The 22,492-nt window shown below is 69.4% G+C and overlaps 1 protein-coding gene across 4 annotated transcripts; it reads left to right on the forward strand.

Moving 5' to 3' along the window:
* Positions 1 to 2,866: 2,866 nt before the first annotated feature.
* On the forward strand, positions 2,867 to 21,113 carry PPRC1 (PPARG related coactivator 1). Of its 4 annotated transcripts, XM_089780260.1 has the most exons (15): positions 2,872 to 3,033; positions 8,460 to 8,612; positions 9,416 to 9,568; positions 9,884 to 9,964; positions 10,740 to 13,173; positions 13,378 to 13,806; positions 14,532 to 14,585; positions 15,006 to 15,066; positions 15,406 to 15,473; positions 15,636 to 16,350; positions 18,131 to 18,310; positions 19,512 to 19,578; positions 20,009 to 20,130; positions 20,229 to 20,380; positions 20,462 to 21,113. In XM_089780260.1, exons 1-15 carry the CDS (start codon positions 2,929 to 2,931, stop codon positions 20,563 to 20,565), a joined length of 4,878 nt encoding a protein of 1,625 aa, XP_089636386.1. In that variant the 5' UTR covers positions 2,872 to 2,928; the 3' UTR covers positions 20,566 to 21,113. The 4 variants fall into 4 exon arrangements, with proteins under 4 accessions (XP_075790602.2, XP_075790601.2, XP_075790600.2 ...); XM_075934487.2 differs by having other exon boundaries at positions 2,867 to 3,033; positions 10,740 to 13,806; positions 18,179 to 18,310; XM_075934486.2 differs by having other exon boundaries at positions 2,868 to 3,033; positions 10,740 to 13,806; positions 18,134 to 18,310.
* The last annotated feature ends 1,379 nt before the right edge of the window (positions 21,114 to 22,492 follow it).

The raw sequence follows: 22,492 nt of genomic DNA on the forward strand, positions 1-22,492 counted from the left end.
CGGGTTCTCACTGCTGTGTGGCCCCCAACTGATTTTTCTGTGGGTCAGCAGCCCCCAACCCAAAAGGTTCCCCAGCCCTGCCTTAAGGGGGCTGCTTGTGTGACCCCTTGCAGGCCAGAGGGGCAGCTGGAGCGCTCGGTCTGGCTGGTTTGGTGCCTTATAGCGGAGGACCCTGTGAGTAGCCCTGGTTCCGAGCACTGTGCCCTGACTGTGTCTCAGCAAGTGCTCCTCCAAGCCATAGCATCCCCCCTCAAACCGACCACGGGGGCGTCTGTCGTCAGACCTGCCCAACAGCCCGTGAGCTCCTGGTGCCCGCCCACCTCCCATGGAGCGCCACTAGACAAAGCTGTTGGGCCCTGTGGTTTGGGGGCTCTAGCTGTCGCCCGCCTGCTGCTCTGTCCTTCCTGCCAGCACCTCCCCCTTCCAGCCTGGGCACTTGTGGGAGAGCCCCCGTCTCCCCCCGCGGAGCGCTGGAACCGGGCCCTTCAGCGCCGTGTGCAGCCTGACCGCGCCCAGCTGTGGGTGCCGGGGGGCCAGGGTCACTGCGTAGCAGCTGACACGTCAAACCTCTGCCAGGCCCCCTCCCTGCCACCCCGGGCCCTTCCCTGGCAAGGGGGGGCCATGGCCATTTCCTGAGCGTTGATCCATTTGTGCTTAAACCCACGAGAAAACCGTTAAATAAAACGAAGGGCAGGCAGGCCTGGTCCTCAGCGGCCCCGGGACGCCCAGTACTCAGGGGCTAGCGGGCAGGGGTTCCCAGGACCCATCAGAGCAGCCAGGCTGGGTCAGACCCGGGGTCCTGTCTGCCCACAGCAGCCAATGCCAGGTGCCCTAGAGGCAGTGAACAGAACAGAGGCTGGGGACACCAACCCCCAGCCTGGCAAATAGCCATTACGGGAGGTTATCTAGCTCTTTTCTGAACCTTGCTAACGTCCCGGTCTCCACAACATCCTCTGGCAAGGAGTTCCACAGGTTGGCTGCGTGGTGTGGGAAGAAATGCTGCCTTTGGTTTGTTTTAAACCTGCTGCCTGTTCATTTCATTTGGTGACTCTAGTACTCAGGGTGCTCGGTGCTCACAGGAGTACTCTGAGCGGAAGCAGGTGATGCTCTGGCAGGGGGAGGTACATGCAGCAGCAGAGAAAGTCTCGGAGCACTGAGGCAGGTGCCCCCCGCAGGCCGGTTGCTACAGGCTCCCTGCCCATCTTGCTCCCCCAGAGTGAGCCGACAGGGCAGCACCGAGGAGCTGGGGTCAGAGGGCCACACCCCGCAAATGCTGCCTCCTACTGGACAAATCTCTGCCCAGCTCCATCCCTTCAGTGTGCCCCCTCACCCCACTCGGGGTCCCCCAGGGCCAAGCTTGGGAGCACAGGGAGAAACACCAGTGGAGGCAACACCAAAACCCAGGGGCCTGTCCAGCTCCCCTGCTCGTTCTGCCCAGGCCCAGCCGGCCCTGACCCCGCAATCCCCTTCCTGCTCTACTCTGGGCTCCCTCCCACATTTCAACTGGCGCTGCCAATCCCAACCCGCAGCCCCTGCCGGCCCAGCCCTGGAGCAGTGGGGCGCTGGAGGGTCAAGGAGGGGCAGAGCAGAGGGGGACAGATGGGGGCTGGGGGAGGGGGAAGCAGTGGGGGCAGGCGGCTGGTGGAGCACAGGAGAGCTGAGGGGAGGGGCAGAGGGGTGCTGGGAGGAGAAGAGGGGACATAGGAGCGAAGGCAGTGGGGCACTAGGGAACAGAGGAGCAGGAGGGAGCAGATGGGGGCTGGCGGAGGGGAGCAGAGGGGCACGGGGGAACAGGAGGGCGGGGGCAGGGGGGAGATGGGGAACAGGGAGGGGGGCAGAGGGGCCGGGGGGAGGGGAGCAGATGGGGAGTGGTGGAGGGGGGGGCAGAGGGGCACAGGGAAAGCAGAGGGGAGATGGGGAACAGGGGGGCTGGGGGAGGGGGCAGAGGGGCACGGGGGAACAGGAGGGCGGGGGGCAGGTGGGGAAAAGGGGGGATGGGAGAGGGGGACAGGGGGGCAGGGGCGCAGGAGGGCGGGGGGCAGTGGGGAGATGGGGAACAGGGAGGGGGCAGAGGGGCACGGGGGAACAGGAGGGCGGGGGGCAGTGGGGAGATGGGGAACAGGGGGGGCAGAGGGGCACGGGGGAACAGGAGGGCGGGGGGCAGTGGGGAGATGGGGAACAGGGAGGGGGCAGAGGGGCACGGGGGAACAGGAGGGCGGGGGGCAGTGGGGAGATGGGGAACAGGGAGGGGGCAGAGGGGCACGGGGGAACAGGAGGGCGGGGGGCAGTGGGGAGATGGGGAACAGGGAGGGGGGCAGAGGGGCACGGGGGAACAGGAGGGCGGGGGGCAGTGGGGAGATGGGGAACAGGGAGGGGGGCAGAGGGGCACGGGGGAACAGGAGGGCGGGGGGCAGTGGGGAGATGGGGAACAGGGGGGCTGGGGGAGGGGCGCTTGCGGCGGGGGGAGGGGGGAGCCCCGAGGGGCAGGGGCGGCCGCGCCCACGTGGAGGGGAGGAGCCCGGGCGCCGCGGGAAAGGAAGGGGTGACGTGGCGATGTGACGTCAGCCGCCCAGCTCGGAAGGGGCGGGGCTGCGGTGCCCGCAGTAAAGATGGCGGCGAAGCGAGGCCTCCCCCCGGAAATGGGCCCGTCCGCAGCCCCCGCCGCGGCCAGCCCCCGTGGCACGGGCCAGGATACCGCGGCCGGGGCCCTGCCGGGACCGCGGCTGCCCGGCCCCCCCGCACTGCGGCTGCGCCCCCCGCAGCCAGCCAAGCCGGCAGCCCCGCGCCTGCGCAGAGCCCCGCCCGGCATGCCCCGCGGCGCCGCGCGGCCTGCCGGGAGCTGTAGTCCCTCGCGGGCGGGGCTGCCCCTCCATCACGTGGGCCGCGTGAGCCGCCGGCACCGGCCGCGCGGGCAGCTGAGGCGCCAAGATGGCGGCGCTGTGGGGCGCCGGGGGAGCCGCCGGCAGCCGGGGCGCGCGCCGGGCGCGGGGGGGCGGCAGCGGCGCGGAGCCCCCCCCCGCCAGCCCCGCGCAGGTAGGAGCGGCCGGGCCGGGCGGGGCCGGAGGGGGGCGGCGGGGGGGGGGGCCGCGCGGTGACACGTGGAGCGGCGGGCGGGCGCGTGGCTGGAGCCCCACGCGCGGGGCGCGTCACCAACCCCGTCCCGTGGGGGGTCACGTGGGGGGGCCCGTGGGGGCGGCCCCATCGGGGGGGTCACGTGGGGGGGGGCCCGTGTCACCCGTCGCGGGGGGTCACGTGGGGGCGGCCCCGTGTGGAGGGGCACGCGGGGGGGCCCGTCACCCGTCGCGGGGGGGTCACGTGGGGGGGCCCCGTGTCACCACGTCGTGGGGAGGGCCGTGTCACCCGTCGCGGGGGGGTCACGTGGGGGGGGCCGTGTCACCCGTCGCGGGGGGGTCACGTGGGGGGGGCCCGTGTCACCCGTCGCGGGGGGGCCGTGTCACCCGTCCCGGGGGGGTCACGCGGGGGGGCCTGTGTAAATCACTGTCACGGGGGGGGGTTGTCACTCCCACGTAGGGCGCCACGCGGGGGCTGTGTCGCCCAGTCAGGGAGGGGTCACGCGGTGGGGGTCGTGGCCCCCCCCAGCTGGCGGGGCCATGCGGGAGGGGATGGCTGTGTCCCAGGCCCACTCGGGGTGTCGTGGGGGGGCTGCGTAGCCCCCTCCGTGGGAGGGCTGCTGAGCCCTGCAGGCAGACTGGGGACTCCTGAGTCCCTGCTCCTGGCCGGTTCTGGAGATGGGGGGCCCCAGGTGCGGGGCGCTCTGGAGCTGGGAGGGGGCTCGGTTCATGCAGCCTTGGGAGTGAGAGGCTGCGGGTGCAAATCAGTGCACAGGCCTGCGTGACCGCTCTGATGGCCGGGGGGTGCCCGAGGTGTGGGGAGAGGGTGGCTGAGGAGCTGGTCAGGGTGGGGGGCTGCTGGTTTCTTGGTGATCTTCTAGTCTGGCAGGCCCGAGAGGAGCATCAGCGCTTTGCCAGCAGTCCCTGCAGCGTGGCTGGCTGGCTGTCAGCCTCCGGCTCCCCCGCCCTGGGTGTGCTGGCTGGCCACAGCTGGCGGCTCATTGAGCGGCGCAGCGCCGGCTGTGTCCTGCCTGAAAAAATCCAGGCAGGGGTTTCACTTCTTACTTTTCTCAAGTTCATCTGAGGCGCTAACTGGCAACATGACTGTTGCTTTCATCTCTCCCCACAGCACGGTGTGCTTTTCAGGTCCTCCCTGCCTTCTCCGGGGGCGGGAGGGGAAGGGGAGAAGACGTGTATCCCTGCTTTCTCCAGGGGGGAAGGGGAGAAGGGATGTGTGTGTCTGTGTGAAGACTTGTGTATTTTACTGCCATGCTCCAACGCCAGGTGACACTGGGTGAGGCGGAGAGTCACAAATGAATCTTTGTGCTGAGCACACGCCGGATTCTGGGTTGAAGTGTTGGTGCCCAAGAGCCCAGTAGAGACCAGAGCTACCAGGGTGTCACCCATGGGAACGTCCCCTTTGCACCCAGTGGTGCAGGATTCTGCCCCCCCACCCATGAGACCTGTGGCTGTGTGTGTTGCACTGCAGTACCTGGGAGCAGGCAGCGTCTGATTAGGAAACGGGGCACTTAAGTCATGCCTGGACTGGGGAAATGTTTCGAGTCGCCCCTCCCCTGTGGCCAGGCTTGGAGCTGACTTGCCGAGTGCTCGGAGGGACGAGAGAAATAACCAGGTTTGGAAGTTGAGGGGCAGGTGAGGACCCTTGAACGCTGCCTTGCTGCCTTGAGCTGTGTGTTCAGGACACCCCTGGCACTAGGCCTGTTAAAGGTACTGTGACTGTACTGAGACTACGTGGGATGCAGCGCGCTCTAGTGGGCAGAGCACTGGGCCAGGATTCCAGAGTTCTAGATTCAGTGTCCTGCTCTGCTACAAGCCATGCCCCAGCCCCTGCCTCGGTTTCCCCCTCTCTGCAAAGATGCTAGCTTCCTTGGCAAAGTGCTTTGAGCTGTAGGGTTGAGACATGCTAGACCCAGAGAACAGGCTCTGGTTTTCTAGCCTCTCTCGCGGTACGTGGCAGAGATAAAGGGGGGCATTTTTGCTTCTGCGTCGCAGGCACGCATTGTACACTTGCTGGGAATGATGGACGGGGGCCGGCATTGCATGCTGCAGGATGTGACATTTGGAAATGTCCGGAATCCGAGCTCTATGAGGGCGAAAGCTTGTCTCTCTCGCCAGCAGAAGTTGGGCCATGAGAGAAACTCCCTCGTGCCCTGTGTTGCTCTTGTGCTGGGCAAAAGCATTTATTCCTGTCTTACAAAGCCAACGCGTTCCCACGTCTGCCTGCGCATCAGTGCGCTCCGGCGCTGTCCTGCAAGGATGCGCTTTGCTGCTTCACCCTGGCCTGGGGAACAGCCTCCCCGGGGATTCCTGCCTGGCTCCTGCTGAGCTGGTAGGCAGCAGCTCTTGCCTTTTTGCAGCATGGCTGCCCCCTGAGCCCTGTGGGAGTTGAGCTGACTAGACAGGGAGTTGTCCTGGAGGCGTTTGGTGACAGGCAAAATTAAATGGAAGAGTCCTCCCAGTATTTGGTGCGTGATGTCAGAGCCTTGTAATTGGATCCCCTTTCTGCTAAGGCAGAGCCGGGCCAGGGCTGGGGCTGCCCCGAGCAGAGGCTCTGTCATGCAAGTTGTGGGGAAAACGTGTCCCCCACCTGCTTGTGAGTCTGTTCGGCCTGTCCCCAGGCCTGCCCTGCTCTCGATCGCTAGCAGGGGAGGGGTTCTCCAGTCCAGCCAGTGTGACTGGAGACAGGGGGGCCCTGGGAGAGAGGGTTCTCCGCGTTGAAAGCCAGGCTGGCCCAGGCAGGGCTGGCCGCGCATGGAGACTGGACCCTGTCTAGCAGGCATGGGGTGAAGCATGTGGATGTGCCGCAGCCCCCGTGCTCTGCCCCTGGCACCAGGTGGCCTCTGCACATGGCTCCGGTGGGTTTCTCTGCCTCTCCTGGTCTGCAGCCTGAGGCGGGAAGCCCTGGCTAGCAGTGGTGAGCGTCATGGCTCCTCCCGAAACATGGCCCCTACCGCTGTGACCGGCCTGCCAGGACTCCGAGCTGGCATTTCTAGCAGGGCCCAGAGTCCCGGTCCCAGCAAAGGAAAGTGTTCTGCTGCTGCCATGGGCCTAGCCAGCACTCCGGCTGCAATGCCTTCCTGCCGTGGTGCTCCCACTCGGGGAGGGGGCCGAGGCTGGAGAAGGCAAGGCAAGCCAGCTACCGGGTGGAGTTGTGAGAAATCGTTAGGGCAGGGTGGTAAAGGGAGAGCTGTAGCCCCGCGAATGGGGAAGCAGCCTCGGGGGGCTAACGGACCCCATCTGAGCTGGGAACAGGAGGGGTGGGAAGCACTGAAAAGTCACCCCATTTAAAATGGCTCCAAGGGGGTCTTTTGGGGAACACGGACTCGTTAAACAACGATTCCTCTGACCTGTGGAACTCCTCGCTTAAGGATGTGGAGGCAAACAAGTTGGGACGTTTTCTGGTGACAGTTTGACATTGCGCCCCAGCAGCAGCTGCCGGGACACTACCTGTACGAGCCAAGGCACGGGGGGTGCTCTCTTCACCTGGGTGGGTCACCCCCAAAACCACAGCATTGTGCAGTGGGGTGGTTTAGGAGAATTGACCCTTCCTTACAAGCCTCCAGCATTGGCCGCTCTGTCCAGGACCGTGCACTAGAGGGACACTGGCATGTTCCCTTGTGGCTATTGGACTTCTCAGTCCTGCAGGGGGTACTCAGGAAATGGATTTTCTGACTCTGGCGGGACTCTTGGGCTGTGCTTGTGAGCGTGACGTGGTCTGACGGCAGTGGTGAAGCGCCCTTCGGGGTGACGGGCCCTGGCTTCGGAAGCGTGCGGTCCGGCCCGGCCCAGCCACCTTGCTTGGCTCCCACCCCCGATGCAGGGCGCTGGGCTGCCAGGGCAGACGCTGTCCCCGCTGGTGGCTGAAGTGCTACAGCGAGTCGGGTGCCTGGGAACTCCGGCTCGACCGCGTGGCTCCTCCCTGGGTGAGCTGTGCGGGCTTGTTAGCACTGACTCCAGCCGCGGGGCATCAGCTCCTTTGATCACGCCTGCAAGCCCCAGGATGATTCACCGCGGCTGGGCTCTGGAGGGGAGTGCTGGGCAGGGCTGGGCGGGGGCTCGTGGCCGGCGGGTTAACAGGCCGGCGTTCCCCGTCCGGTGTAAGAGCCGTGCAGACGTCGGCCCGCTCTGTGCTGGCAGACGGCGTGGCCCCGGGCCCGCTGCTCAGGGCTGGAAAGGCCTGCGCACCCGTGTGCCAGGCTGGGCTTGCTCCGGCTGGCGCCTCGTGGGGACGTGGGTTAAGTACCTGGACGCAGAAACCTCATGTCGGGTAGCAAGCGCCGGCACTCGGTGCAACTGGACCAGGCCACTGGCCTGCCCGTAGTGTAGACGTACCCAGCCTTGCAAGGGGGCGGGCTGCGGGAGTGACTCCTCAGCTTACCCCCGAGATGGCTGGTGCCTGGGGCATCTCTGCCCCAAGCCACATCGGGAGGCTTGTGCAAACCACGTTAACACGAGTCCGCAGAGCCCATGGTGTTTGCAGAGGCTTAACCGGGGGGGGGGGTCCACAGTAGGGAAGGGTTTAGATGTCGGCACTTCTACCCCCCTTGTGCCACGACTGGCCAGCCCCTGGCTTGGGGTGTTGGCTCTGTGGTTTCATTGCTAGCTGTGGCGTGGGTGGGGGACTCACGCCAGCACCCCTGTGCCCTGCCAAGTCTCCTGGTGAGCTAGTCTCTGAGCTCCGATTGCTCCCCGCCACAGGCCTTGTCCCTGCTCATCTTTAATGGGGCAACGGGGGCTGAAGTCAGCCTTGCCAGCACCTGCGGCTGTGCCCCGGGCTTGCCAGTACCTGCAGCTGTGCCTGGGGCTTCCCAGTACCCAGCGGAGGTGCGCCGGGAGCCGGGGGGCAGGCCTGCGGCTGTGCCTGGGGCTTCCCAGTACCCAGCGGAGGTGCGCCGGGAGCCAGGGGGCAGGCCTGCAGCTGTGCCTTGGGCTTCCCAGTACCCAGCGGAGGTGCGCCGGGAGCCAGGGGGCAGGCCTGCGGCTGTGCCTTGGGCTTCCCAGTACCCAGCGGAGGTGCGCCGGGAGCCGGGGGGCAGGCCTCCGGCTGTGCCTTGGGCTTCCCAGTACCCAGCGGAGGTGAGCCGGGGGGCAGGCCTGCGGCTGTGCCTGGGGCTTCCCAGTACCCAGCGGAGGTGCACCGGGAGCCGGGGGGCAGGCCTGCGGCTGTGCCTGGGGCTTCCCAGTACCCAGCGGAGGTGCACCGGGAGCCGGGGGGCAGGCCTGCAGCTGTGGCGAGCAGCCTGGTCGTGTGGCCCCTCCCGCCCCAAGGTGGCTAGAGCTGTTCTGTGCTGCTCAGGCCCCAGGCTGCACTACGGGGCCTGGTGCCGGTGAGCGCGGCCGCCCCATCCTGTCTCTCGCCCCGTCTAGTGCTGCTCTCTGGAGGAAGAGGAGCCCGGCCTGCACTGGGGGGCTGCCAGCAGCGACGTGCCCCTGGAGGCCGACGGGATCCTGGGAACGATGCACGGCTACTTGGACTCCTCCGTCATCTCCATCCTTGAGGACTTCAGCTCGCTGCACGAGGTAACGGGCGGCCCGCGGAGGGCGGGGACGTAGCTGTGCCGTGGGCAGCCGCGGGCGAGACGGGCGACCTGCCACAGCCTGGGGCCCTGCTCCCCCGGCCCGGGAGAGGGGTCGCCGTGCCGGTCGGTGCGAGGGCGCGACGCTGGGGAAGATCAGCGAGAGTGGGACGGCCTGCCCGGGCGCTCTTGGCAGCACTGAAGTGGCCGAAAGGAGGTCAGAGGGGCAGATGCGACTAGTCTGGATTCCTGGAGACACGGGCCCGAGACTCTCCCGGGGGCTGCTCTGCGGCGGTCTGGGAACCTCCACCCCTCGCCTGCGTTGGCCTCTGCTCTGCCAGATGCTGCTCCGCTCCGCTCCGCTGGCGGCCAGGAGTCAGGCTCTGGCCCGGCTCTCCCCTGCCTGACCGGGCTCCGAGCCACTGGCAGGGTGCTGATCCCACGCTGGGGGCAGGGTGCTTGGCCAGGCACTTCTGCTGGGTCTCTGGCGCCTCCCCCCGCTCTGGGACTCGGCCTAGGAACATGCAGCCCCTCACGAACCGGGCCCTGCTCGAGCTAGGTCCCACTTCACCCTTTCCGAGCCTCCCTGCCTTGGTGCTGGCGAGGAACCGGTGTGACGGGAGGCGGAGCTTCTGGTGGCTGGAGCATGTCAGGAGAGCGCGGGACTCCAGGGTCCCCGCCCTGCCCCCTGGACTGCACGGGTCTGTGTGGGGCCTCCCTTCAGAGGGCGTCCTGGCTCCGGAGAGCGGCAGGGCGGGGTTGGGGTGTGGCCGCGCCCGGTGCATGTGCGTTCTCCTCTCTCGCCAGCACAAGGCCTGCCTAGAGGCTCCAAACGAGCTGTCCCTGCTGACGGCCATCACCGAGATCCTGGACAGCACGGACGACGAGACTCTGTCCCCGTTTGACAGCACCATGGACTCCGAATTGCTGGCGCTGCCCCGGGAGCGCGAGAGTTCTTCGGTAGGGCGTCCCTCTGCCCTTCCCCAGACGCGCCTTCCCCTCAGCTTAGGCCCTGGCCCGCGGCTGCGGCCGAACTCCGCAAGGCCCGTGAATGGTCACTAACTCGTCCGCCCGGGGCTGCTGGCCACTGCCCTGCCAGCTGTGCTGTAGGAACTGCTCCTTGCAGGGGCTGGAGCGTGCCTGGGAGCGGGGTGCCCCGCGGCGCTCTGGCCCCTTGCCGTGCTGGCGTGTGGGGAGGGGAGAGGCTGGGACCCTGGGAGCGGGAGGCTGGCCGGTCCGTGCGTCCCACCTTCTCATTCCCCTTCCTGCCCACAGTTCCAGAAGTTCCTCAGCTTGTCCCGGCGCTCCCCTGAGCGCGGCGTTCCTGCCCTGGACGATGCATGGGGCCTCGGCAAGGTGAGAGCGGGCAGCGGTCGGCAGCAGGGCTGGCTGGCGTGCTCCTGCCTCGGGGGGCTGGGGGTGACGGTTGGGGTGCCTGCTCTGCCGTATGGCCAGGGTGACTCGCTCGCCTGCCTGTTCTCCAGTACCGGCAAGGTCCCTTGGCCGCGCCTCAGCCACAACTCCTGTCTGTGGGCGCCCAGCCCCGCCGGGGGGGCAGCCGGACAGGGCGTGGCTCCCAATAGCAGCAACACCACGGTCCTCTCCTTGGCCCCAGTGTCTCCTGGGTGCAGAGCCCTGTGGGGCGGCGCAGACCGAGGTGGGTCTCCACACAGGGCTCTGCCCCGAGCGCCGCTCGCTCACCCCAGGGAGCCGTCCCGCCGACCGAGCAGAGCCGCTCCCGATTCCCAGCTCGCCGCCCTCGTGCTGCTGGGGGCGCCGCTGGCCCGGCTCGGGTGTCCGGGGCCAGGCCGGGCCTTACTGAGCGTGTCTGCAATGGGACTGCAGTCCCAGCCTGCTGGCCGTGGTCGCTCGTCCCCGGCTCGAGCCCCGGGCGCCGGAGCCAGGTTCTGCTGTGCAGTGCGGGTGGCTGTCGCTCGGGAGATGGGCGCGCTGCAGACAGGGAGGGGCCATTGCAAGTCAGTGGAAATTCTTCTGGTTGGGCCGGTCCCTGCCCGTCCATGGGCCTCATGGCTGCTAGCAGGGCCAGCTGAGCCCAGTGCCTCCCGGGTCAGCTCAGGTGCCCTGCTCTGGGCATAGCCCCGGCGTCTCACTCTTCCCCTTTCCCTGCCAGGTGGAGCCCGGCCCCCTGGATCTGCCCTGGGACTGTCCACTGAGCTGCCTTGAGGAGCCGGCAGCGCCCAGGCAGCGCGCCGGCCGAGCGCCCCGGACGGAGCAGAAGCTGCCCAGGCCCCAGCTGCGAGAGCGCAGCGATGGGGAGGAGGAGGAAGGGCCGCCCGGGGAGCTGCTGCAGAGCCCGGGGGAGCGGCGCGAGGAGGCAGCGGCGTGGCCGGCCGATGGCGGCGCTCCCTGCATCATTAGCACGGCGGCCGGGTCGCTCAGCGAGCTGGTGAGGTCCATGCACCCGTACTGCCTGCCCACGCTCACCGTGTGCCTGGACCCGGCCAGTGAGCCGGCGGCCCAGGAGTTCTTAGCCGGCCCGCTCGTGCTGGAGATTGTGCCGGGCGCAGGCGAGAGCCTGGAGATCCCCGTGGTCCTGCAGCACCTGGGCCCAGCGGAAGAGGAGGCAGCCAGCGGGCGTCCAGCTGGTGAGGAGGAGGGTGCCCGGGAGCCGTCGCCACCCAGCCCGACCCAGGCCAGAGAGTCCCCCCCGGGGGCGGGCCCGGAAGAGGAGGCGAGGCCCCGAGCCCAGCGTCAGGAGAACAGGCCGCAGCGCTGCACGGAGGCGCTGGCAGGCGGAAAGCGCCCGGACACGGAGAAGGGCCGAGGGCGCGAAAGGGCCCGGAAAAGCCGGAAAAAGCAAAGGGAGGGATTGCAGAGAGGCCGGGCCAAGCCGGACGGGGACCGTGTGGGCCTCAGGCTCCGCTCCACGTCCTCGGGACAGCCGCCAGCCAGCCAGCCCTCCCCCAGCTGGGCAGCCCGGCCCTCCGTGCAGGTGTCCACCTTCCTGGAGAAGCAGCTGGAGCAGGCGAGGAAGGATGGGCGGATGGAGCTGCGAGCGGCCCGAGGGCGGCCCAGGGCAGCGGCTGCAGGGAGCGCCCCGCGGAGGAAGGGGCGCCCTGAGGTGCAGGAGAAGCCGGAGGCCGCCAAGCTGAATGTGCAGCCGGCTGTGCAGGACACAGGGGCGCCTGGACCCTCCGAGCAGGCCCCGCCCTGCCCCGGGGAGCTGCCGGCTGACGCGGGACCCAGCTCAGCAGAGCAGGGGGAAGGGAGCTGGCCTGTCCCCACCAAGGATAGCACTGGCCCGGAGACGGGCGCTGTGGGGGAGGCAGAGCGGGCTGCGGTTGAGGCTGCCGGCTGGCCGCCCAGGCCCAAGGCGCTCAGCCTGACGGAGTACCGGCAGCGGATGCTGCGCCGCCAGCCCGGCGGGAGCCACGGGAAGGAGGGGGAGAAGCCAGGAGTGAGCAAGTGGCCCAGCATTCCCGAGCCCCCCACGGAGCTGGCAGAAATCCCCTGCCTCATGGCGCCCGTACGCCCCCCACCCTCGCAGCCTGCCCACCCCGGGGAGCCACCCAGCTCCCAGAGGGGCCCCGAGAAACCCTCCAGCCCCCCAGCCACCGCTCCTCTGGCCAGCCGGGAGCCGGCCATCTCCCAGAGGGGCCCCGAGAAACCCCCCAGCTCCCCAGCCACCGCTCCCCTGGCCTGCAAGGCTCCTGTGGGCCCCAGCCAGCCTGTGCCAGCTCCCCTGCCCCCAGGGCCCCAGCTGCCTTTCCTCCCCTCAACCGTGGGGGCAGCTCCTGCAGCGATCCCACCAGCTGCCGCCACTCCCTATGCCCTGTACCCCCCGGTGCCTTCCTGGCCTTGCTTCGGCCCCCCGCCTGCCGGCTACCCCGGCCTGCCCCCGCCACCGCCCACTAGCGGGTCCCCCAGCGCCTTCCACCTGGTGCCTGGTCTGCCCCCACCGGCCGTGGCCTGGCCCTCTCCTGCTCTGCCCCCGCCTCCCTTCGGCCCCGGAGCACCGTGTGCCTCCATGGGCTGGGCCCTGGGCCTCCAGCCACCCTACTGGCCGGGGATCCCTGTGCCACCCCCCCTGGTGTACAGTGACCTGGGGGCAAAGCCCTTTCCAGCTGGCCCTGGTCCCGAGCCAGAGCCGCTGGCCAGGGGCACAGCTTGTGCCCACGTGCCCGCCCTGGTGCCAAGCTGCCACGAGCCCCCTGCTTTCACCACACAGTCCGCCAGGCCGGTGCCAGCCCAGCCCTCAGCCAGGGCCACGTCTGGCTGGGTCTGTGATCCCAGGAGGCAGAGCCGGCCTGTGGGCGAGTCACCCGCCCCCCAGCCAGTGGGGCAGCCCACTACCCCGCCACCGCAGGCTGTGTGTGTGTCACCTGCCCCCCAGCCTGTAGGGCGGCCCCCCCAGCCTGTGGGTGAGTCACCTGCCCCCCAGCCTGTGGGTGAGTCACCCTTGCCCCAGCCTATAGGGCAGCCCCCCCAGCCTGTGGGTGAGTCACCTGCCCCCCAGCCTGTAGGACGGCCCCCTGCCCTGCCCCCCCAGCCTGTGGGTGAGTCACCCTTGCCCCAGCCTGTAGGGCAGCCCCCCCAGCCTGTGGGTGAGTCACCCACGCCCCAGCCTGTAGGGTGGCCCCCCCAGCCTGTAGGGCAGCCCCCTGCCCTGCCCCCCCAGCCTGTAGGACGGCCCCCTGCCCTGCCCCCCCAGACTGTGGGTGAGTCACCCTTGCCCCAGCCTGTAGGGCAGCCCCCCCAGCCTGTAGGGCAGCCCCCCCAGCCTGTAGGGCAGCCCCCCCAGCCTGTAGGGCAGCCCCCTGCCCTGCCCCCCCTGCCTGTAGGTGAGTCACCTGCCCCCCAGCCTGTAGGGCAGCCCCCTGCCCTGCCCCGCCAGCCTGTGGGTGAGTCACCCAACCCCCAGCATGTGGGGCAGCCCCCTGCTCTGTCCCCCCAGCCTGTGGGACAGCCCCCTGGTCCCTGCCCCCCAACGGAGGCTGCAGCTCCAGCAAAGAGTGTGGGGCCCAGCCTGTTGGAGGGATCCCAGCCAGGCTCCACAGGACCAGTCCCGCAGAAGCCCCAGCTGCCTGGCCCCCCGGCCGTGCCCAGGAGAGCTGCAGTGGCGCTGAGAGCGCGAGAGGAGAGCCAGCCCGCCAAGCCATGGAGACACCGGCTCCTCGTCGGCCCGGCCCGGCCTGGTGCCAGCAAGGACATTGTGCAGGCCTTCATCAGCGAAATCGGTGAGGGGGCTGGGGGCGCGGCGGCGGTGAGTGAGCCCGGCCCCTGTGGGCGGCGGCGGGGGCTTCTGCCCCGGCCCGGCCCCTGTGGGCGGCGGCGATGGGGGCTTCTGCCCCGGCCCGGCCCCTGTGGGCGGCGGCGATGGGGGCTTCTGCCCCGGCCCGGCCCCTGTGGGCGGCGGCGATGGGGGCTTCTGCCCCGGCCCGGCCCCTGTGGGCGGCGGCGGCGGGGGCGGCGGCGGCGGGGGCTTCTGCCCCGGCCCGGCCCCTGTGGGCGGCGGCGGGGGCTTCTGCCCCGGCCCGGCCCCTGTGGGCGGCGGCGGCGGGGGCTTCTGCCCCGGCCCGGCCCCTGTGGGCGGCGGCGGCGGGGGCTTCTGCCCCGGCCCGGCCCCTGTGGGCGGCGGCGGCGGGGGCTTCTGCCCCGGCCCGGCCCCTGTGGGCGGCGGCGGTGGGGGCTTCTGCCCCGGCCCGGCCCCTGTGGGCGGCGGCGGTGGGGGCTTCTGCCCCGGCCCGGCCCCTGTGGCTGGAGAGCGCCCACCTGTGCAGTGGAATGAGCCTGGGGCTGGGCTCCGCACCTGCAGGACACGTAAGCCCTGAGCCCCCTTTCTGCCTGCTGGCTGGAGAGGCGCCCGCCCCCTGGGAGTCCCCCTGCCCTGCGCTGTGGCCCCAGCTGGGGGGCGGTGGGGGGCCCGTAGCGGGGACCTAACAGGCTGCGTCTCCCCTGCCAGGAATCGAAGCTTCGGACCTGTCCAGCCTGCTGGAGCAGTTTGAGAAGACGGAAGGTGAGCGGCCGGCGGGCTCTGCGGAACGGGGCCTTGGACAGCCCCACGCCGGGGGGCAGGCTGCTGCTCTGTGCACGTCGGGGTTCTGGCTCATAGCAGGGCTGGAGCCCCTGCACCCCCTCCCCCCCGCCTGGGCGGGCAGCCCCATGGCAGGGGCAGCAGAGGATCCGGGTTAGCTGAACGCCGGTCACTGGGGGAAGGGCAGGCCTGGCCCGTTTGCCAGCCTGTGGGGAGACCCAGGTGATGGCTGGAGGAGGACCCCAGCAGGGGCCTTGTGCTGTTTGGGGAGCCAGCCCCCTCGTGGGGGCAAGGGGGCGCAGGCCTCAGAGTGGCTTGTGCCCTCGCTCTCCCAGTTGGCGGGTGCCGGGCTCCCCCCGCCAGCATCTCCCTCAGCCGTCCATGCATCTGCTCTTGTTTCAGGCACCAAGGAGCCGCCGCGTGGGCAGCGCCGTGGCGACAGGCTGGCAGCGGGGAACACTGGGTGAGTCAGGTGCCCACGATGCCGCCTGGCCTGGCTGCTCTCCGCCCGGGGCCATGCTGGGCTCTCAGTACGTCGGCCTGCCCAGCCCCCCTGCACTCTAGCCACGGGGGGGTGGATTGGGCAGCCTCTGCGCTGCGGCGAGCTGGCCAGCAAGGTGCCGCCTGCGTTAGTGCCCGGGGCTGTGTGGAGCGGCCGCGCCCGGCCTGCTGCACCCAGGGCTGCACATTGCCGTGCTGGGGGGCAGCAGGAAGGGGCACGAGGCCCCGGCGGCTGGTGCGACCTGGCTCTGATCATCATGAGTCTGGGCCGCCGCCAGCAATAAACCCTCTGCCCCGGCAGGTCCGAGAGCCAGCAGGAGAAGAGCCCGCCGGACAGCCTGCACGCCCCGGAGCTGGCCAACATCGCTGGTAAAGCGCTGAGGGGGCTGGGGGGGGGCCTGGCACCCGCATGGCGAGCGCTGCCCAGGGCCAGCGCAGGCGGGGGGCACGGCTGGCGGGTGCCAGGGGGATGGATGCGCCCACTGGCCTGCCTTCTTACCCCGCACCCTGACGGCCCGTCTTACCCCGCAGGCCTGACCCCGCCGGCGACGCCGCCCCACCAGCTCTGGAAGCCTCTGGCTGCCGTCTCGCTGCTGGGGAAGGCCAGGTCCCCAGGGGCCGTGCCCCAGGAGGGCGGCCAGAACACTGCCAAGTTCGTGGAGGCCAAGCCGCTGCCGCAGAGCAAACCTCGGGGGAAGGGCCCTGCCCCCAGCCACGTGGGCTGTGGAGACCATGACTACTGCGCCCGGGGCACTGCCCAGCCAGAGGAGGGCTCCAGACTCCCCAGCACGCCGGCCCCGTCGGAGCTCGGCTCCCGCTGGAACGTGAAGCGGCACCAGGATATCACCATCAAGCCGCCCTCCTCCCTCCCCTCGTGGACGCTGGCCTGTTCCGGGCTCCGCACCCCTCCTGGCACCGCCCCTGGCTCCAGCCAGCCGCTGGATCACCGGACTAGAGCCCGAAGCCAGGCTGCCGCGGGCAGGAGCAGCCCCCCCACCTCGGTCCTCCTGTCTCCGGCCGCGTCCCCCTGCCGGGATGAGGAGCCGCAGAGCGGGGACCCGCAGCCGGCTGCCAAGCGGTCCTTGCGCTGCTACCGGAGACGGGCGGCCTCACCGAGCCCCCGGGCTCGCGCCAGCCGCTCGTTCAGCTCCACGTCCAACGGGGCCAGCACGTCGTCGTCGTCGTCGTCCTCCTCCTCCCGGTCCCGGTCCCGGTCCCTGTCCCCCCCGCCAAAGCGGTGGCGAAGGTAAGCGGCAGGTTCCCTACCCCCGGCTGTGCCTAGCACCGTGCCGCAGCTCCAGCGCCAAGCCGGCCTGGCTGGCTGTCCCAGGGAGCCGGCGGCCATCTTGTGCAAGGAACCAGGCGTCACCTGCGTGTCCTGGGCGCCTGGAGGCTCCGTGCAGAACCGCGAGCGTCCGGCGGGACCCACAGGGAGGCCTCCATGGCCTGTGGGCCGGGCTGGGGCAGAAGAGCCCCTCCCTCTGCGGGAGCGTTTGCTGGGCACGTTGGTGCTCTCGGCTGACAGATCTTCCCATGGCCCGGGGGTGACTGGGTTTGAGCCCCCCGCCTGTGCCCACTCCCCTCCTCTCCCTGGCCGGTCCGGGGGTGAAGGCAGGATCAGCCCGGCCGTGTGGCACGGCTGCTGGCCGTTGCATCGGGCCCTCAAGAGCCTCGCCGCTGCGAGGCCTGGGCTGCACCTCCACTCTCCTGGGATACGCGCCATGGCCTGCCCGGCTCTGCGTCCGGATCTGGGCCGCGCGAGTCCCTCGTCGAAGGGTTTTCCAGCACCCCGAGACCAGGCCCCGTTCGGCCGCGTGGGACGCTGCGGTGCCATGTGTGACGGCGTGTTGGGGGTCCCCCGTCTCCTGCACCCCGAAATGGCACAAACAGACTGCACCAGCCGGTGTAATGGAGGTTGTTTATTGCTCCTCCAGCACAGCGCAGCACAGATGTAATCTGGTTACAGGAACTGGGGCTAAGAGGCCTCAGTGCCCCCCCTTGAGATAGGGGAGTCCCAGCCCCCTCCCCAGCTCCTTATCCCCTGCCTTCCAGCCAGGAACTAACTAACCCTCCACCAGCCCTGCCCCCCAGCCAGGGCAGCATCCACCTTCCTTTGTTCCTCTCCATGGGGGGTGTCTGGCCACTGGTTCAACAAGTTTGGCATTACCTCTGCCTAGTGAGGCTTTCCCTGCTGGGTCTTGCTCCAGACAGCAGGGGTCACCACATCCCAGCAAGTACCCCCACTACGTCACACCGTGCCTCGCGGGCTCCCAGCCATGGAGGGAGCTGAGCTGGGAGCCGATTCAGCAGGGCTGCCTCTGTGCCGCAGGCCTGGGTGAAGGCAGGCCCACAGAGCTGGTCTCCCCGGGCTGACGTGGCCGGGGGCCGGCGACCAGCCTGGCCTGCACGGGCCAGACCATGCCATGCTGCCGACGGGGCACCCGGCCTGGCTGCTGACCGGCCAGAGGGGCTTGCAGAGCCCGGCGGTGCCTTCAGCCCGGGGCCGGCAGCCCTGTACCGCGGCGCCGTGTCCGGCATGATATGGCAGGAGCCGCCCTGTCCGCAGCCGCAGGCGCTTCCCCTTCCGTCTGTCCCGCTCCGTCCCAGTGCCAGGGCCTTCTCCATCCTGGGGCTGCTGGCCCTCGGGGGATCCGGCTCCTCGGCCCCTCGTCCCGCTGGGCAGCCTAGGAACCCGGCAGGAGTGGGGCTCCCCTCTCCCTAGGGCCAGGCCAGCTCGGCTCCTGCAAGTTCCACAGACCCCCGGGCCAGGCTGGCTACAAACCCCCAAATGTTCAGTCGCAGCCCAGAGCGACTGTCCTCCGCTTGCACTCTCAGGCCAGCGCTGCCCGGCTCCTGGTGGGATGAGGGGGGAGGTTGGCTGGTGCCCGGCGGGGGCAGGGGGGGTTGGCTGGCTGGTGCCCGGCATGCCCGAGGCATTGCAGCATCGGGCCAGGCGGGCACCTCCCTGCTCAGTGTCTTGGGGCCGGGCTGGGGGTGCCAGGGCTCACGGCTGGCGTGCTTTCCAGCAGGTACCGCTCCAGACGGTCCCATAGCTCTCACTCCTCCCGCTCTAGCTGCGGGTCGTGTGGCCGGTCCCGGGGAAGGTCGCCCTCCTCGGCCTCGTCCTACTCGTCCAGATCCTCCTCGGCCTCCCGCAGCCGCTCACGTTCCCCGTCCCCCCGCAGGAGGAGTAACCGGAGGAGAAGGTAGGCGCAGTCCCAGGCACTCACCGCACCTCAGTGCCGGCCCCGCGCTCTGCCGGTGTGCCGGCGCGTCGGGGGCCCGGCCACAGCAAGAGGGCACTCCACCAGCCCGTAGACTATGGAGGGTTTATGGCTGCTCCGGGATACAGCGCGGCACAGGCGCAATGTGGACATAAGAGTCAGGGCAGGCAGCCTCAGACCCCCTGGGGCAGTTACGCAGGCCCCTGAGCCCCAGCACTCGGCTCAGTCTGCTCTCTTCATGTTTGCCCACCCGAGACTAAACGCAACCCCCAGCAACTGTCCCTGAGTCCCCAGGCCGCTCCGCCGCCTCCTCTGTCCTGCTCCCAGACCCAAGGGGAATCTTTTGTCACCTGGACCCCAGGAGGTGAGACTGACACACTTCCACAGAGAGTCATGCCTGCCCCCCCCCCCCCCCCCGCAGAGAGAGCTGCAAAAGGGGGGGGAACTGAGGCACACGCGCACACACACTACAGCACACCCCACTGTCACAGCAGGCTGTTTGTCCCCAGCCTGGGGGCTGTTCCTCGGGTGTAGGAGCACTAGCCCGCCTCCTGGGGCCTGGCTTGTAGTGGTCCCCAGCCTGGGGGCTCGCACTGGGCTTGGGGCATGTTCCCAAGGGCTGTGTAAGCCAGGGACAGCCCAGGGCCCAAGGAGCAGCAGTGGGTGTCCTGGCTCCATGTGATGGCACATCGGGGTTCCCCCAGCTCCTGCACCCCTGTAGTGGCACGAACAGACTCCCCCAGCCAGTAGAACAGGGGGGGTTTATTGCCTCTCCAGGATACAGCACAGCACAGATGTAATCTGGTCACAGAGCTGGGCTAGGATGCCTCAGCCCCCCTGGAGATGGGGGAGACTGGGCCCCTAAATCCCAGCCCCTTTCCCTAGGCTGTCTCCTCCATGATCCCAGACAGAAAATGAGTCTTCTCCAGCCCTGCCCCCCAGCCAGGGGTTGGTCTCCGCCCTCCGCCCTTTGTGTGTGTGTCCCTGGGAGGCGACCTGTCGGACAGGTGGGGAGACCCTGGCCTAGTGACGCACCCGCTGTCCTGCTGGGCCGTGCTACAGACAGCCGCCAGTGGGGGTCGCCCACGCCCAGCCACCAGCAAGGCCCCCCCACACCACACTGGGTTATAGAGCAGACAGCCCCCTCACCTCCACTCCAACAGCCCTGTTTGTGCCCCGCTAGATTCGATTATTGCGACCCTCCGGATCACTGCCAGCACCAGAGAATCCTCCACAAGGAACGTGCAATAGTGAGTGGGTGGCGGGGCCTGTGGGGCGGGGGGACTCCAGGCCTGAGCTAAGGGCGGATGGGCTGGAGGGGTGGGACATGAGCCGGGGTGGGGAAGAGTCCATGGGACGGGATGGGCGTGTGCTGGTGGGAGGGGGGCACGCACTGGGGGGGGGCAGTCCACGGGAGCTGCGAGCCGGGAATGTGCTGGTGGGGGGGGGGCATACGCTGGGGGAGGGGAGGGTCAGGCCCAGCTGGCCAGGTCTCTGCTCCCTGCAGGGTCGGCTCCTCGCACACCAGGGCCCAGAGCTGGGCACCCCCAGTCTGGCCCAGCCCTGCTTCCCTGTGGCTGAGCCCCCTGGCCTGGGCCCCAGGTCTCCCCCAGCGGGCCGGCTGCGAGTGGGCTGGGGGACGGGCGCTGGGCGTCGCGCTCACAGCTCTGTGTCCTGCAGGAGGAGAGGAGAGTGGTTTTCATCGGCAAGATCCCCAGCAGGATGACGCGGGCAGAGCTCCGGCACCGCTTCTCCGTCTTCGGGGACATCGAGGAGTGCACGCTCCACTTCCGGGCCGAGGGGTGAGCGGGGCGGGGGTCCCTAGGGACCGCCGGGGACAGCTCCCGGCCCGGCTGGGCTGCGAGCGCAGGGCCCGGCATCACCAGCTCTGCCTCCCCAGGGACAACTACGGCTTCGTGACCTACCGCTACGCCAAGGAGGCCTTCGCCGCCATCGAGAGCGGCCACCAGCTGCGGCGCCCGGACGAGCAGCCCTTCGACCTGTGCTTCGGGGGGCGCCGCCAGTTCTGCCGCAGGAACTACGCGGACCTGGGTGAGTGGGGGCCCGGCTCCGGGGGGGCGGCCGGCACGGACTGGGGCGTCCCGCCGCTCACTGCGCCCTTGTGTCCTCCAGACTCCAACCGGGAAGATTTCGACCCTGCCCCCGTCAAGAGCAAGTTCGACTCCCTCGACTTCGACACCTTATTGAAGCAGGCGCAGCGCAACCTGCGGAGGTAGCGCCGGGCCCGGCGGGGTGCCTTCTGGGGCCCTGGGGTGCCCCGGAGCGTGACCCGCGGAGGTGCCCGTCGGCGCCCTGCCTGCCCTGGAGCGTGACCCGCGGAGGTGCCCGTCGGCGCCCTGCCTGCCCCGGAGCGTGACCCGCGGAGGTGCCCGTCAGCGCCCTGGCCTGCCCCGGAGCGTGACCCGTGGGGGTAGCGCCAGGCCCGGCGGGGTGCCTTCTGGCGCCCTGGCCTGCCCCGGGAGCGTGACCCACAGGGATAGCGCCAGGCCCATGGAGGTGCCCGTCGGCGCCCTGCCTGCTGGAGCGTGACCCGCGGGTGCCCATCGGCGCCCTGCCTGCCCCGGAGCGTGACCCGCGGGTGCCCGTCGGCGCCCTGCCTGCCCCGGAGCAGTGCTTCCCAGGAAGAGGCAGACCGCGGCAAGGGGGTTTTTTAGAGGTGTTTTTATACCGCGTATTTAAGGAGGATGTGTCCCTGTCACGGGAGGGGCTGGTGCATTAGCTGCCCAGCCCAGTCACTCCGGATAATAAACCTGGGCCCAACTCAGTCCTGGCTCCTCTCCCTCCTTCCGCAGCTCAGCCCTGGCGCCCCAGCAGGACTCCACGGGGGGTGGGCATGGGCAGCCCCACCACACCCACAGCAAGGGGGGAGCTGGGGAGCCGATGCCTGCCCCACTCCGAGCTCCCTGGGCCGACTGTCGCACTGGGAGGGGCTGGCCTGGCTCCGGCCTTCTGGCCAGTGTGTCTGAGCTCCTCTCCAGGGGGATCAGCACCTGGGGGCAAAGGGCCAAGGTAACCATCCGCTTGGTCTTTGTCCTCCACAGCCCCTGCCTGGCTCCTGGCCAGCTGCTGGGCACAGGGCCATGGGGCTGCGACCCCCAGCGAGTGGGGCCCATGTGGCACGAGGAGACTTGGCTGTGCCCACGGCGCGAGGCTGGTTCTGCTGCAGGCAGGCAGGGCTGGAGCCTGGCTCTGTCTGGCCGGGTGATGGGGGCCTGGCAAGCTGGGTGCAGGGGCTGGCCCCCGGGTGGTGGTGGAGCCGGGGCAGGGAAGAGGGAGGCTTGCTGAGTCCCATGGGGGCCAGTCTCCGGGAGCGACTGGGCAGGGGTGGGGGGCTGCTGCGGAGGGGGCGGGCGGGGGGGCTGCTGGGCCCAGCGTGGGGCTGCCCTGTGTCCACGTGGCTGGGCCCTGCGTCGGCGGGGGCTGAGAGCTGTGGCCAGGAGCTCTGCAGTAGCCCCAGGGCAGAGCCAAGTGCCCTGGGCCCTGTGTGCAGCCCCTGCCTTTCCCCTGCGGCACCCCGGAGAGCTGCAGTTCCCGTGGGCCCCACGGGGTGGCACTGCGCGCCCCACAGCCCAGCACCAGCTGCCCTGCTTCTGAGACTGGGGCTGTGGCAGGTTCCAGCTGGGCGAGGGGCTGTTCAGAGGCAGAGTCCCCCTTTGGCTGCCCGACCCCCCGCCCTGTGCAGGCCACCGCTCCCTGTTGCCCGTTTCTGAACCTTTTCCAGTGCCAGGAGATCTTGTTTGAGACGAGGGGGCCACGATTCTCTCCCGCCCGCTGCTGGCAGGCATGGTCCTGCGTGCTCCCCAACACCCCCTCGGCCAGCCCCACCCCCGCCAGACCAGAGCCGCAAATTGGTCAGCTGGGGTGCCAATTGGGCCCCAGGATGAGAGCCCCCCTCAGTGGCATGCTGACAAACTTTGAGGGCAGAGCATCAGCCACATCGGAGAACTGGCTCACTCGGCGCTGGTGGCAGCTTATTCAGAAATGATCTGGAGAAAGGGGTAAGCAGTGAGGTGGGAAAGTCTGCGGATGATACAAAACTGTTTAGGATAGTCAAGACAGGAGCAGACTGTGAGGGACTCCAAGAAGATCTCACCAAACTGAGTGATTGGGCAACAAAATGGCAAATGAAATTTAATGTGGATA

The sequence above is a fragment of the Pelodiscus sinensis genome, chromosome 8 (assembly GCF_052426305.1).
Source record: "Pelodiscus sinensis isolate ZL-2025 chromosome 8, ASM5242630v1, whole genome shotgun sequence".
NCBI classification, from domain to species: domain Eukaryota; kingdom Metazoa; phylum Chordata; order Testudines; family Trionychidae; genus Pelodiscus; species Pelodiscus sinensis.